General features: G+C 45.2%; 1 protein-coding gene across 3 annotated transcripts in view; it reads left to right on the top strand.

Annotated features, from left to right (window-relative positions):
* Window positions 1–16,415, top strand: part of UPF3A (UPF3A regulator of nonsense mediated mRNA decay) — a 99,269-nt gene that overhangs the window by 19,578 nt on the left and 63,276 nt on the right. For all 3 annotated transcript variants that reach the window (XM_073590515.1, XM_073590513.1, XM_073590514.1), the window contains exons 2-4: window positions 1,524–1,630; window positions 3,397–3,503; window positions 4,394–4,492. In XM_073590515.1, coding sequence (XP_073446616.1) covers window positions 1,524–1,630; window positions 3,397–3,503; window positions 4,394–4,492 — 313 coding nt within the window. The remainder of the gene's footprint in view (window positions 1–1,523; window positions 1,631–3,396; window positions 3,504–4,393; window positions 4,493–16,415) is intronic.

The raw sequence follows: 16,415 nt of genomic DNA, 5'->3' as shown, positions 1-16,415 counted from the left end.
CTAGACAGCCTGAAAACGTGAGTGCCTGTCTGGATGCCGGACAAAAGAAAACTCTCTCTCTTTCTCTCTCTCCCCTTCGCGGCCAGCGGTTCCTTTAAATTTCCTCATTTTGCGGATCCGTCAAAAAACGGATCCTGTGTCATCCGTTCACATCAGTTAAGAACGGATCCGCTTGTCCGCCTTTTTGGCGGATTTTAACTGACACAAAAAACTGAAGTGTGAAAGAGGCCTTATTCTTACCAGTCAGTCCAAACAGGTTACCTAAAATGCTCGTTCATCAAGTCAGATTAGCTCAAGGTTTCCAAATGATGATGGCTTTTACGAGTCGCCCTGCACAGTCAGGCAAATCTGGATGAGGATATACCATTCAGAGGAAGTGATAGTGTGGTGGGAGTGCTTGATGGGAGAATGACAAACGTAAGGTGGGAGCCCCAGGATGTAAGTATACTGGCTCTGTGTGATTTCTGTGCCGAAGCTAAGGTTTGGCTGTCATAATATCGGTAATGGGAGCTCTGGGTCAGCACTGAATGTGGATCTCAAGGTAAGAAAGGTTGGGGACCACTGTACTAGAGAGAACACAGGTGCGGACCGTTATAGCCAGCTCAATAGTCACATAGTGTGCAGTAATGTTGCAGGCTCCCTCTGCTGGTGAGTGCGGGTAGGACATTTTAAACCAATGTCTATGCAGCAGAATTAGGCCAGTTTCACATTTGCGTTTAGGGCCGCAGCGTCGGACTGCACACGGCCGCCTCTAAGCCCCGCTCCCTGCCACGCCTCCGCCGGTAGCTCCGCCTCCGGGCGCATGACGCTGCATGCGTCTCCTATCTTTATCACTGAGGACGCAGGCTGTGCGCAGTATGCGTTTGGCGGCGCCTGCGTCCGTCCTTTTGATGGTGCGCCGAGCACAACCAAATTGCAACAGGTTGCGTTTGGCGCAGGTCGGCTCACTGTCAAAAGCACGCAGGCGCCGCCAAAACGCATACTGCGCACGGCCTGCGTCCTCAGTGATAAAGATAGGGGACGCATGCAGCATCATGCGCCCGGAGGCGGAGCTACCGGCGGAGGCGCTGCAGGGGGCGGGGCTTAGCGGCAGCCGTGCGCAGGCCGACGCTGCAGCCCTAAACGCAAATGTGAAACCGGCCTTAGGTTAAAAATAAACCATTGGGTTCCTTTAACTCACAAATCTAAAAAGTAGAAAATGTAGCATCTCAACAATTTTTACAATTTAAATGACACAAATTAGACACTTGCAACATGCAGGGAAGAAAGTTTGCAAATCAAGCTAACTAAACTAATACCACATAAGAGATTTTCAGCTATATGGGATTTTGTAGGATTTTAGTGAGAAAAAAGAAAAATAGATATATTTTTAACACAATATATTTCTGCGGTACATTGCTCCAAAGTTTTTTTCGGCTTGTTGGGAAGAGTTTTCCAATTACCAGCTGTTATCTACATTTCTGACCTTTGCCCACATTAGTTTTCTTACACATTTCCAGTTTACTGTTCCACGTCTCTTGCAGGTGGTTATACGTCGTCTTCCACCAAGCATTAGTAAAGAGCAGCTGGAGGAACAACTGCATCCCTTGCCAGCATACGATTATTTCGAGTTCTGCACTGCTGATCCCAGGTACAATTGTGTGGCTGCATTTGTCATTTAGATGCATCATTTACATTGTGATCTTTTGTTTCTTATTTTATATGGGGTGTTCTCATTTGCTGAATGGCATTACTACTGTGTGTTGTGTAGGCAGAAACTGCAAAAGTAAATCTCACATGTTTTACTCCAAATTACAGATGCATTTAATTTCAATAACTGTTAAAATGCTTGAAAAATATGGGGGTTCACCTGTATTTTCTTCATAGATAGAAACTACATTGGTAAGCTGCAGTGGTTTGTTATAAACATGTTTTACCTAAACCTCACCCTACTGCTGATACTTTGTACCCACTGTACGTCTGACAGTGGCTCTCAGAGAGCAAAGGAACGCTCCGCAGAGCAAGCTCTCCTGCGTATAAGAGACTCAGGTGAGATGGCTGCGGCTGACAGATCGGTTAGAAAGCTATTTAAATTGTATGGGGGCTTTAGTCAAACACTTGTTTGGCTATCATATACAGTACAGACCAAAAGTTTGGACACACCTTCTCATTCAAAGCGTTCTCTTTATTTTCATGACTATGAAAATTGTAGATTCACTCTGAAGGCATCAAAACTATGAGTTAACACATGTGGAATTATATAATTAACAAAAAAGTGTGAAACAACTGAAAATATGTCTTATATTCTAGGTTCTTCAAAGAAGCCACCTTTTGCTTTGATTACTGCTTTGCACACTCTTGGTATTCTCTTGATGAGCTTCAAGAGGTAGTCACAGAAAATGGTTTTCACTTCACAGGTGTGCCCTGTGAAGCAAGCGTTGCCTCCGCAACCTTCTGCATTAGACATCAGCCCTCCAGTGCCTAGTGGCAAATACAACCCTGGGTTTATGCTTCTCAGTCCGAGGGAAGCATATAATAGGGGCAGAGACCCTGATTCCAGTGATTTGTGATGGATCACGTACTGGGCTCTTTGCTCAAGTTTTGAAAATATCACAATTTTATCTTCTAGCCCTCTCAGTAGAGAGCTCTGCACTACATCTGTCCTCTCAATAATGAGCTCTGAAATCAGGTCTCTGGCCCTACATTATGCTGTTCCTCTATGGGACAGATTATAATTAAAGAGGTTTCTCACACAAGAACACCTATCTACAAAATAGATGATAAATGTGTGATTGCTGGGGGCCCTACTGGAACAGGAGCATTGAACTTTTGTCTCTTCTCACTGCACCAATGCATTGAGGAAAGGATGAAATGGAGTGGTGGCTAAGCATGTGCCCGGATGTTCTATTCAACGTCTATGGGGCTGAGAAAAATAGCAAAAAGATCATTGTGCTGGTTGGGGTCTTGGTGATGAGGCCTTCAGTGTTCTCTGAATTTCCTTTTGGGACACTATGTAAAATTCTTCCACAATTTAAAGCCGCAATTGTTTACAGATTGGTGACAGACTGTCTTTGCTTCTGAGAGACTCTGCCTTTCTACCTCGCTCTTTTCATACAGTAATGTGACTTAGTAAAAATGATACCCTCCAGCTGTTTTTCATTAGCGCCACTTATTTTTTCAGTGTTTTGTATAAGCATGACCCCACTTTTTTAGGTGTTTTGCTGAAATGAAATTCCAAATGATTTATTTATTTATTTTAAATGAACTGGAGAAATGTTTAACTTTCACCTTCTGATCTGTGTTCTATGTTCTGTTTTGAATGAAATAAGAGATTTCCAAAGCAGTGCAGGACGACGATCGTTTCACGCTTTCCTGCACTTCTACTGGTCATGTACTATGCTCTTGTTTTTCTTGTAGCCTATACCCACATCTCTTCTCACGAGCCTACATCAATTTTAGAAACCCCGAAGACATTGTTCTCTTCAGAGACAGATTTGATGGATTTATATTCATTGACAGCAAAGGTTAGAAATGTTCTATTTCTCCTTTACGGTTATAGATCCTTGTTTATACTGCTATGTACTATATCATTAGAGATTATTGGCAGAAGAATCGGTATACTCTTCACTGTAAGCACATCAAATATATTTCTGTTCGGAACATGCACATTATTCCCCTGTTGTCTCAGTCTTTCGTGGTCTTACCGACAGTCCATCACTAGTGATCCATATGTTCACTTCTTCTTTAGTGGTGTTCTATTAGGGGACATTCGCCCATTCATATATTTTCTTTGTGGACTACAGCCAATCCAATGCAAAATATGAATGTGTGAAAGGCAGATTTTATGTGCACTTCATGATTTCACCATATTTTCACTGGGACTGGTATAGGAAAAAAAAATAACTATTTCTAATACAAATTCCTAATATATGTTTTACTTTTTACATGTTGAAGTGAATAAAAGAAAACTCCAAAATAAGGGAATATTACTTATTGCTTCTGATGGGAAGAGTTTTGAGCTATCCTGTAAGGGACATCTAATTCTTTGCATGGAGAATTGTTAAAGGCTGGAAAAACTCCGTCCTTACTCTGACAGCTGGAAGTGGAACTAAGGAACCATCTGGGAGCAGCTGAGCTACTGAATGCTGTTTTACCATGTATTTCTATGGGAGTTATGGAAACAGTGCAGTTTTCTCTTGGCTGTTTCCGTACCTCCACATGGACACAACAAGGACAAAGTTATTTCCATCTCCGCCATGAAATGCCAATATGGGAAAAACCCTTTAACATGTCACATTCAGGTAAATTCTGGGGTTGATAGATGAGCCCGTTATCATCTCCACCCCTTGCAGGCTTAACTGTAGGCTACATTGTTCCCTGCCTTGCTATTAACATCTATAATATGTTTCCCCAGGTCAGGAGTATCCGGCGGTTGTTGAATTTGCACCCTTTCAGAAAATCTCAAAAAAGAAACTAAAGAAAAAAGACACAAAAGCTGGAAGCATAGCAGATGGTAAGCATTATCCCTTTAAGGTACACAGCTTTCTCATATACCTTTACAACTGTAATAATAGCATATAAAGGTATACAGGTTGTGAGGCAGTGACGGGTATTATATGCGATGGAAGGTATGTATCCCCCAGGATGCGCATAGACACATATTGAGGCCGCTGGATTGCATTGCAGTCACAGAATCAGTTGTGGTTGCAGTGCAGAATAAAAGTAAGTTTGGTCCTGGTCAAGCTATTTGACCAAAGCAGATTTAAGAAAACCCGGCATGGGCTTTTATATTTGGAGTGAACTGCAGGATGGTAGTGGGGCTGTTCACTCCCTCCATCCGGGTCTTACAAGTGGCCCATGTCCACAGATCCCATTTAAAAACCTGCAGCAAAGGGTTGGGGGTGTGGGTGTTTTGTGTGCAAGCTGCAGAGCAGGTGGCTCTGCAACATGCAGCTTGTGTGAGGTAACACAGAGCCAAAGGAAGCAAAAACGCCTGGCGCCCTTAAGTGTGACACGGTGGTGCAGTCGCCCCCGGCAACCAGTTTCAGAGACGGACTGTTTTGACACCCCTGCTGTGACCCGGAGGATACCGTTTGCCTTTTGATTTGTGAGTTTTTGGACAGTAAAGACATTTCCATTGAACTTTCCTGGGTCACTGCCTCATTACCGCACAGTGTGAACACAGCCGCACTACGAGACGTATGATGTAATGTAATAGAAAGCAATATTTTCCAGCTCCAATAAAAGCATGAATTTATTCAAAAATTCTAAAAAATTACATATCCACAAAAGGAAAGAAAAGATGAAGGTTTGATGAACAAAGGTGACGCGTTTCGGACGCGATTCCTGCGTCTTTTATCAAAGCTGCTCTATTGCATGTGAGCAAACATTAAATACATTCATGATTAATTCCACCTTATGGAATTAGAGCTTGTGATCTCCCCTTATATGATGGAGGTGTTCAGGGACCCATCCTTGAATGTGCACACATCACTGCAATATCACATACTAATGTGAACTGCAATAGAATCATGAAAATAAAAGCAACATTAATGAAAGAAACATAAGAATAAACAGTAAACAAATGAAATGAACGAACAACACAGAGCACAGCCAAGAAGAATCAATAAGATATTTATATATTACTGGTAATGAAACATAAGGTCTTCTCACGTATTCAGACCATTTACTATATAGTCTTAGAACAGCATGATCTACGGGCTAAGAGCCTGATCCCAGTGATGTGTCACTTTGCAGGCTGTGTGTTGTTGTTTCATTAAAATCAGTGTTTTATAGCAATATATTATTACTGGAGGATTAGGTTTCTCCCAGTCAACTGCTGTCTGTAACATCGTCCCTACCACTGATTAGCAGCTCTATGCCAATGTACATTATATAGCAAGCAGTCAGTCAGTGGTTGGTGCAGGATTTTACAGACCTCAGCATGGTGCATTTGCAATAGAGAAAAAAGTGATTGTATCTTGTATCACAACTGAAACGCCCAGTAAACTTAGTGATACATCGCCTCTACATCATGTAGTTCTCCGATGACCATATTTTTCGGACTATAAGACGCACTGGACCATATGATGCACCTAGGTTTTAGAGGAGGAAAATAGGACAAAAAATGTGGTCAGTTCTGTAGTACTAATATCCCCCATCCTGGTATATATATGTCCCCATTCCTGGTATGCATGGCCCCATCATACCCATCCTGGTATGCATGGCCCCCTCATCCCTGTCCTGGCATGCAGTGTCCCCTCATCCCCATCCTGGTATGCATGGTCCCCTCATCCTTATCCTGGTATGCATGGCCCCCATCCCCATCCTGGTATGCATGGTCCCCTCATCCTTATCCTGGTATGCATGGTCCCCTCATCCCTATCCTGGTAGGCATGGCCCTCTCATCCTTACCCTGGTATGCATGGCCCCCCACTATGAGAGCAGAGAGTAGTGAATATTCATTCTCTTTAGTATCAGGTACACTTGATCGCCTGGCATCTGCAGGAATCCAGACGCTGCTAACACTGTGCCACTATTAAAGAGAAATGAATATTCACTGCTCCCCATGCCCATAGTCCCTCCCACCTCTTGGCGCCGACTTCAGTGCATAGAGGTGGGTGGGACTATGGGTGTGGGGAGCAGTGAATATTCATTTCTCTTTAGCAGTGGGCCGGGGGCGGACACTGACAGCTTGGGGCCCCTGTGCAAGAAATGTGTCTGGGCCCCCCTCCTTTTATGGCGTCAAAGCTACATGTGTATATACATATATACAGTGTATGTATATATATATATATATATATAGCCACACACACATACATGTATATATATTACATAGTCTCCTTTATTATGTATATTGCTGTCCCTTACACAGTGCCCTCTCTTATGTACAGTACCGTCCCTTACATATTGAATTATATAGAGCCCTGTTTTTTATTACATACCGTCCTGTCTTGTTAGCTGTATAATGCAATGATGGCTGATGGAGCATGGGAAAGCTTCCTTTCTAATGGAAGAGCTGATGGACTGGTAGTTTGGTCACTGGCTGCGCCATCAGCAGTCATTTTATATCTAACAAGAGACGGGACTATGTAATAAAAGAGGGCACTGTAAATAACAAAACTAACAAGAATACACTATGTAAGAGACAGCACTATACATAACAGCAGAGGAAGCTATATAATAAGGGACGGCACCATATAGAACTAGAGAGGATGGTACGTAATAAGGGACGTGTTATACATAATAAAAGAGGAAACTATGTAACTAAGGGTGGTGTTATACAGAATTATACTAAGGGACTGTGTTAGACATAATAAGCTATAACGTCTTCCTCCACCTCCCCCTGTTCCTAAGGCCATTATAAGTCCCCCTTCCTAACATCCCAATCCCCTACACCCCTCATTTTCCTCCTCCCCTCACATCCCATTATTGTCCTCTCCCCCACCCCATCATTGCCCTCTTCACCACCTCCATCATTTTCTTATCCCCCACCACTATCTTTGTTTTCTCCCCCACCACTCCCATCATTGCCCATTCCACCACCTCCATCATTTCCTCCTCCTCCTCCACCACCCCCATTATTTCCCTTTCCACCACCACCAGTGCATTCTCCCCCACCACCCCATCATCATTTCTTTTTCCCCCACCACCCCATCATTGCCCTCTCCATCACCCCCATCATTGCCTTCTCTCCATCACCCCCATCATTGCCTTCTCCCCATCACTTTCATCATTGCCTTCTCCATCACCCCATCACTGCCTTCTCCCCATCACTCCCATCATTGCCTTCTCCCCATCACTCCCATCATTGCCTGCTACATCACCCCATCACTCCCATCATTGCCTTCTCCCCATCACTCCCATCATTGCCTTCTCCATCACCCCATCACTGCCTTCTCCCCATCACTCCCATCATTGCCTACTCCCATCATTGCCTGCTCCATCACCCCATCATTCCTGTCATTGCCTTCTCTCCATCACTTCCATCATTGCCTGCTCCATCACCCCCATCATTGCCTGCTCCATCACCCCATCACTGCCTTCTCCCCATCATTGCCTGCTCCATCACCCCATCACTCCCATCATTGCCTTCTCCCTATCACTCCCTTCTCTCCATCACTCCCATCATTGCCTTCTCCCCATCACTCCCTTCTCTCAATCACTCCCATCATTGCCTTCTCCCCATCACTCCCATGATCCCATCAATGCCTTCTTTCCATCACCCCTCATGGCCTTCTCCCATTACCCCTCATGGCCTTCTCCCATCACCCCGGGCATCATGGCCTTCTCTCCTCATCACAGTCTTCTCCTCATGTCCGCATCTCCTCCAGGGCCAGGCTCAACCTACACACACACACACATACACACATACATACACACAGACACACATACATACATACAGACAGACAGACATACACACAGACAGACATACACATATACATACACACAGATATACGTACACACACACATACACACAGACACACACACAGACATACACACATACATACACACATAGACATACACACATACACACACACAGACATACATACACACACAGACACACACATACACACACAGACATACATACATACAGACACAGGCATACCCACACAGACATACATACAGACACACACACACATACACACATACATACACACAGACATACACACATACATACCCGCACAGACATACATACAGATACAAACACATACACACACAGACATACACACAGACACACATACATACACACATACACACGCACACAGACATACACACACATACAAACATACACAAAGACATACACACATACACAAACATACACACACACAGACCTCAGCATGGTGCATTTGCAATAGAGAAAAAAGTGATTGTATCTTGTATCACAACTGATACGCCCAGTAAACTGAGTGATACATCGCTGGATTCAAGGTCTCTGCCTCTACATCATGTAGTTCTCCGATGACCATATTTTTCGGACTATAAGACACACTGGACCATATGATGCACCTGGGTTTTAGAGGAGGAAAATAGGAAAAAAATGTGGTCAATTCTGTAGTACTAATATCCCCCATCCTGGTATATATATGTCCCCATTCCTGGTATGCATGGTGCCCTCATCCCCATCCTGGTATGCATGGCCCCCTCATCCCCATCCTGGTATGCATGGCCCCCTCATCCCCGTCCTGGCATGCAGTGTCCCCTCATCCACATCCTGGAAATCATGGTCCCCTCATCCACATCCTGGTATGCATGGTCCCCTCATCCCTATCCTGGTAGGCATGGCCCTCTCCTCCTTACCCTGGTATGCATGGCCCCCACTATGAGAGCAGAGAGTAGTGAATATTCATTCTCTTTAGTATCAGATACACTTGATCGCCTGGCAGTTGCAGGAATCCAGACGCTGCTGCTAACACTGTGCCACTATTAAAGAGAAATGAATATTCACTGCTCCCCATGCCCATAGTCCCTCCCACCTCTCGGCGCTGACTTCAGTGCATAGAGGTGGGTGGGACTATTTGTGTGGGGAGCAGTGAATATTCATTTCTCTTTAGTAGCGGGCCAGGGGCGGACACTGACAGCTTTGGGGCCCCTGTGCAAGAAATGTGTCTGGGCCCCCCTCCTTTTATGGCGTCAAAGCTACATGTGTATATACATATATACAGTATATATATATATATATATATATATATATATATATATATATATATATAGCCACACACACATACATGTATATATATTACATAGTCTCCTTTATTATGTATATTGCTGTCCCTTACACAGTGCCCTCTCTTATGTACAGTACCGTCCCTTACATATGGAATTATATAGAGCCCTGTTTTTTATTACATACCGTCCTGTCTTGTTAGCTGTATAATGCAGTGATGGCTGATGGAGCATGGGAAAGCTTCCTTTCTAATGGAAGAGCTGATGGACTGGTAGTTTGGTCACCGGCTGCGCCATCAGCAGTCATTTTATATCTAACAAGAGACGGGACTATGTAATAAAAGAGGGCACTGTAAATAACAAAATTAACAAGAATACACTATGTAAGAGACAGCACTATACATAACAGCAGAGGAAGCTATATAATAAGGGACGGCACCATATAGAACTAGAGAGGATGGTACGTAATAAGGGACGTGTTATACATAATAAAAGAGGAAACTATGTAACTAAGGGTGGTGTTATACAGAATTAGTGAGTCCACTATATACTAAGGGACTGTGTTAGACATAGTGAGTACACTATATACTAAGGGACTGTGTTAATACAAAAAGGGTGGGGGAACAAGAGGCGCAATAGTGCCCTAACACTAGTGACACTACTATGTGAGTGGTGTAATGCAGTTCCACTCACCTATTCCGGTTGTGTGACCCACAACTGGCTTGAAGACATAACACAGTATCAGCTGCTGCAGGACCTCCACCGACCACTCCAAAGTGGAAAAACTGCCAGAGAATATGGGAAGCAAGATGTGCCACAGTCCGCGCTGCTGAATCCACAAAATCACCTGGGATGCAAGATGTAGTAACAAAGTACTGCTTTATTCCTTCCTACGCGTTTCGGCGCCCTTCCTGGCACCTTCCCTGAGGAAGGTGCCAGGAAGGGCGCCGAAACGCGTAGGAAGGAATAAAGCAGTACTTTGTTACTACATCTTGCATCCCAGGTGATTTTGTGGATTCAGCAGCGCGGACTGTGGCACATCTTGCTTCCCATATTCTAAGGGACTGTGTTAGACATAATAAGCTATAACGTCTTCCTCCACCTCCCCCTGTTCCTAAGGCCATTATAAGTCCCCCTTCTTAACATCCCAATCCCCTACACCCCTCATTGTCCTCCTCCCCTCGCATCCCATTATTGTCCTCTCCCCCACCCCATCATTGCCCTCTTCACCACCTCCATCATTTTCTTATCCCCATCACTATCTTTGTTTTCTCCCCCACCACTCCCATCATTGCCCATTCCACCACCTCCATCATTTCCTCCTCCTCCTCCACCACCCCCATTATTGCCCTTTCCACCACCACCAGTGCATTCTCCCCCACCACCCCATCATCATTTCTTTTTCCCCCACCACCCCATCATTGCCCTCTCCATCACCCCCATCATTGCCTTCTCTCCATCACCCCCATCATTGCCTTCTCCCCATCACTTTCATCATTGCCTTCTCCATCACCCCATCACTGCCTTCTCCCCATCACTCCCATGATTGCCTTCTCCCCATCACTCCCATCATTGCCTGCTCCATCACCCCATCATTCCCATCATTGCCTTCTCCCCATCACTCCCATCATTGCCTTCTCCATCACTGTGTCACGATACTAGTGGATACAACTGGACACCAGTGGCTAGGTCAAAGAGACTACAGACACAGTGGGTTGCGCAAGCTATATTGTATTAATGATCTGAATGCAATATAGCATATAAGTCCAGATAAATGTTCAGTCAATATGATAAATGGTAATAGCAGAGCTGATACTCTGCGACACAGCATGCAAAGTCATTGAGCAATGCGGGCACAAGACACAGACTCTTGCAGAGCGGAGGAACACACTAGCTGGCTGGAGTTCTTACTTCACCACAGGTGTAGTCAGGCAGAGGTTCCTGAAGTCAAGTGTTCAGCAATCACTCGGTCAGCAGGCAGGGATCCAGACGTGCAGGTTGGCAGAGGACTCCGCCGTTAAGAGAGGACCAACAGGGATAGTAAGTCCAGGCTTGGGACTGCAGAGGCACAAAGTCCAATACATAATACACAAGCAATGAATCAGAGCAGGTGCTGGCTTTATATACAGCTTTGGCAGGAAGCAAGATGGCCGACGTGGAAACATCAAGATCCATGTTAACTAAGGGCAAGTCTAAGGGCAAGAGAAACAGATTCCAGGACTAGATACTGACATTACTCCCACCTCAAGAACGGCCTCCGGACGACCCTAAACCAGGCTTGCCAGGGTACCTTTGATGGAACTGCTCAATCAGTCGGGAGACGTTAATATTATCCACGGGTTCCCAGGAATTCTCCTCTGAGGAATAGCCTTGCCATTTAATCAAATACTGCAGTCGATTTCTGTAGATTCTTGAATCCAGAATCCTCTCAACGATGAACTGCTCTTGACCATCCACAAGAACGGGATCGGGAGGAGGAGATGAACGTCCTGGAAAAGGATTTGGTACTACAGTCTTTAGTAGGGAAGTATGAAAGACAGGATGTATCTTCAGTGTTCTTGGGAGTTTTAAGCGACATGCAACAGCACCTACCAGACCACTGATCCTATAAGGACCAATGTACTTCTGTCCCAACTTAGGGGAAGGGATCTTCATCTTTAAATTCTTCGTAGATAACCAGACTAAATCTCCTACTTTAAATGTTGGTGTTGGTTTGCGAAATCTGTCAGCTGCATTCTTGTACCTCTCTTGTGCGGAACCCAAAGTCTCTTTCAGAAGTTCAAGGTTCTGTTGAAGTGAAGAGATCCTGTCGGCAACTGCTGGTAAAGATGTATCTACCGGTAATCTGGGAAGAATGCTAGGGTGATATCCCAGGTTAGCGTAGAATGGAGACTGTTTGGTGGAGGCACTCTGGGAGTTGTTATAAGAGAATTCGGCCAAGGGGAGTAGCCTTACCCAATCATCTTGCAAATGGCAAACATAGCAGCGAAGGTATTGCTCTAGTGTTTGGTTGGTACGTTCTGTCTGCCCGTTGGACTGTGGGTGGAAAGCAGAAGATAAGTTAACTTCTATGCCTAATGCTGAACAAAAGCTTCTCCAAAACTTTGAAGTAAATTGAACTCCACGGTCAGAAACAACTTCATCCGGAACCCCGTGCAGGCGAAAGATGTTCTGGATAATTAGGTCAGCAGTGTCCTTCGCTGAGGGTAAACCGGAACAAGGGATGAAATGGGCCGCCTTGGTCAGGCGATCGACCACCACCAAAATCGTACTCTTTCCCTCAGAAAGGGGCAGTTCTACAATAAAGTCCATAGAAATGGATCCCCACGGGCGAGACGGCACCGGCAAAGGCTGTAACAGACCAGTAGGGGAGGCACGTGGAACCTTGAATTTGGCACATACCTCACAAGATGAAACGTACTTCTGGACATCCTTCGAAAACCTGGCCACCAGAAGAAGCGAGATAAGAATTCTTGAGTCTTCTGAATTCCTCTGTGCCCTGCAACCTTGGAATCATGAACCAATCTCAACACTCTTAACCTCACGGCTTCAGAAATGTAGAGGCGCCGTTCCCGGGTCCAAACTCCATTCCTAAAAAGAAGGCTTACCTCATCAGATGGCTGAGACAGGAAAAGATCAGAGTTGTAAGCTTCTTTGATGACCTGCAGCAAATCTTGATTCTGAATGACTCCTACAAAATTGCAATCAGAAAGTATGGTCTTAGGTGGAGCATCTGGAACAGCGTCAGTGGAGAACATCCGGGATAGAGCATCTGCTTTTCCATTGCGAGAACCTGGTCTATAAGAGATTGTAAAATTGAATTGATTAAGGAAAAGACTCCAGCGGGCCTGCCGTGGGGTCAGGCATCTTGCTGACCTGATGAACTCAAGGTTGCGGTGATCCGTGAGGACCACGATCGGCTGTGAGGCTCCTTGCAGAAGATGTCTCCACTCCTTGAAGGCGGCGAAGATAGCCAGTAATTCTTTATTTCCTACATCATAGTTCTTTTCGGCAGGAGACAGTCGCTTGGAAAGAAAAGCACAAGGATGAAGTAAATTCTTCTCACCTGTTCTTTGGGACAGTATAGCCCCGGTGGCACAGTTTGAGGCATCCACTTCAATAATGAAGGCGAGTTCCGGGTCAGGGTGGATCAGTACTGGTGCTGACGTGAACTTGGTCTTGAGCCGAGAGAATGCTTCTTGGGCTTGAAGGGACCAAATAAATGCTGTCTTCTTCTGTGTCAACCGGGTGATGGGCGAGACGATGTCAGAGAAGTTCTTGATGAAACGTCTGTAGAAGTTAGCAAACCCGATGAAACGTTGGACCTCCTTGACGTTCTTGGGGATTGGCCACTCCTGAATCGCCTTGATCTTGCTGTTATCCATACTCAGACCCTGTGGAGAAATTACATAACCTAAGAATTGAATCTCCGACTTGTGAAATTCGCATTTCCCCAGCTTGATGTACAGCTGGTGTTCCCTCAACCGCTGCAAGACAGTCTTGACATGTTGCTGATGTTCCTCCATGGAGCTAGAAAAAATCAGAATGTCATCCAAATAGATTACGACAAAAATATCAAGAATGTCTCTGAAAATATCATTTACGAGATGTTGGAACGTTGCTGGGGCATTGCAAAGTCCAAATGGCATGACCAAATACTCAAAGTGTGCATATCGAGACCTAAATGCTGTTTTCCATTCGTCTCCAGGTCTTATACGGACTAGATTGTATGCCCCGCGTAGGTCCAATTTTGAAAAGACCTTGGCCTGACGAACTCTCTAGAGAAGCTCTGGAATTAATGGCAGGGGGTAGCGGTTCTTGATGGTTACCTTGTTAATTTCCCGGTAATCAACACAGGGTCTGAGGGATCCATCCTTCTTTTTAACGAAAAAGATGGGTGCACCGGCTGGAGAGGATGAGGGGCGTATAAACCCATTAGACAGGTTCTCGTCGATATATTCTTTGAGAGTCTTGAGATCAGGACCGGACAATGGATAAATATTACCAAAAGGAATGGTAGCAGCAGGCAGAAGCTCGATTGGGCAGTCATAAGAGCGGTGTGGTGGTAATTTATCTGCATTCTTTTTATCGCACACGTCCGAAAATTCTTTATAAACTGCCGGTAACTCTAGGTCCGATGATGGGTTGGCCGGAGATGAATCAGTCGATTTCTCAGAAGTTACCTCTTTAGCTGGGAAGCGCAATCTCTTAGTCTCCCAGTCAATGATGGGATTTTGAGCCTGCAACCAGGGTAAACCCAAGATAATAGGGAAATGTGGAGAGGAAATCAGAAGGAAGGGCAATTTCTCCTGGTGATCATCTCCCATGAGGACCTTCAGTGGTTCAGTCTGCTGGTCTACGGGCCCCGAGGTCAAAGGGGACCCATCCACAGTCTCCATCAGAATTGAAGACACTCTTCTCTGTGATCGGATTCCATATTCCTTAGCAAAGGAAGTGTCCATGAAGTTACCGCTAGCCCCAGGGTCTATCATGGCGGAACTGTTCACCCAACGGGAGTCAATCCAGATCTTGATAGGAAGGTAGCAATGTGAATCTTTTTTCTTATTGCAAGGGTATGAAACTGCAGAAGATAGAATAACAGCATTAATGGGTAGTATCGTTTCGGATGTAACAGAGTTCATATCTGAAAAGTCATAATCAGGAGCGGTTGCTGCAATTTCGGGTGGCCCTGATTCGGAAGTCGTGGAGTATGATTCAGAGAAGTTGCGTTCTACCACGGCTGCGGTTGTTCTGCGAGAACGATTGGGGCAGTTGATAATAAAATGTCCTGACTTCCCACAGTAAAAACATAAATTCTCCTTGAAGCGAAATTCCTTCCGTTCATCACTTACTCGACTTCGTAGGGAATTTACCTGCATCGGCTCAGGTGTGGACTCCTGAGGACTTGGGTCCGGAATCTCCTTAGGAAGGAAAGGAAGAAGCGATTTATTGTTGCGGTTCATCTCAGACCACCTTTCTAGTTTTTGTTCGGAGATGCAAGCGTCTAGGCGAATACAGTGATTGATGAAATCACCTAGAGCAGTGGGAGCCTCCGCACGTGCAAGCTCGTCCTTGATAGAACTGGACAACCCCTTCTTAAATATAGAGTACTTCGCTGCACTATTCCAGGTGGTGTCCTGAGCCCACCTTCTAAAATCCATAGCATACTCAGTCACTGGGCGTTTACCTTGACGCAAATTCAGCAGGGCCGTCTCAGCTGTAAGGCCAAGGTTCGGATCGTCAAACATCTGCCCCTATGGCGGCGATAAACATATTGAAGTCATTCAGACATGCATCCTGTGATTTTATCAGAGGGTTTGCCCAGGCAAGGGCCTTATTAGTCAGCAACATGATGATAGTCAATACTTTGGATCGGTCTGTAGGAAACTGAGTGACATGTGCAGCAAAGTATAAACGACACTGGTTCAGAAACCCACGGTACTTGTCTCGGTCGCCACCAAACCTAAATGGCGGTAGTTTGGGGATGGTAGGAACAGAAGCCTGAGATTGTGCCTCCAGAGCCGCAACTCGGCCACGCAATTCCTGAAGGGTCTGACTGAGCACTTGTATATCATATTTAGTCTGCCCCTCTAGGCCTTCTATTCTGCTCTTCCATGTCTGCACTTCAGTGTGTACAGTGGCAGTGATATTATTTAGCTTCTTAACACGCACTTCTAAAGTCTCTGACCCAGCGGCATCCATTTTTAAGGCTTGTGTATCCTGTCACGATACTAGTGGATACAACTGGACACCAGTGGCTAGGTCAAAGA

Source organism: Dendrobates tinctorius, unplaced genomic scaffold (assembly GCF_039654945.1).
Source record: "Dendrobates tinctorius isolate UK_male_01 unplaced genomic scaffold, ASM3965494v1 ptg000117l, whole genome shotgun sequence".
Classification (NCBI taxonomy): Eukaryota; Metazoa; Chordata; class Amphibia; order Anura; family Dendrobatidae; genus Dendrobates; species Dendrobates tinctorius.
The sequence above is the reverse complement of the archived record's forward strand: the minus strand, read 5'-3'. Positions and strand labels throughout refer to the sequence as shown.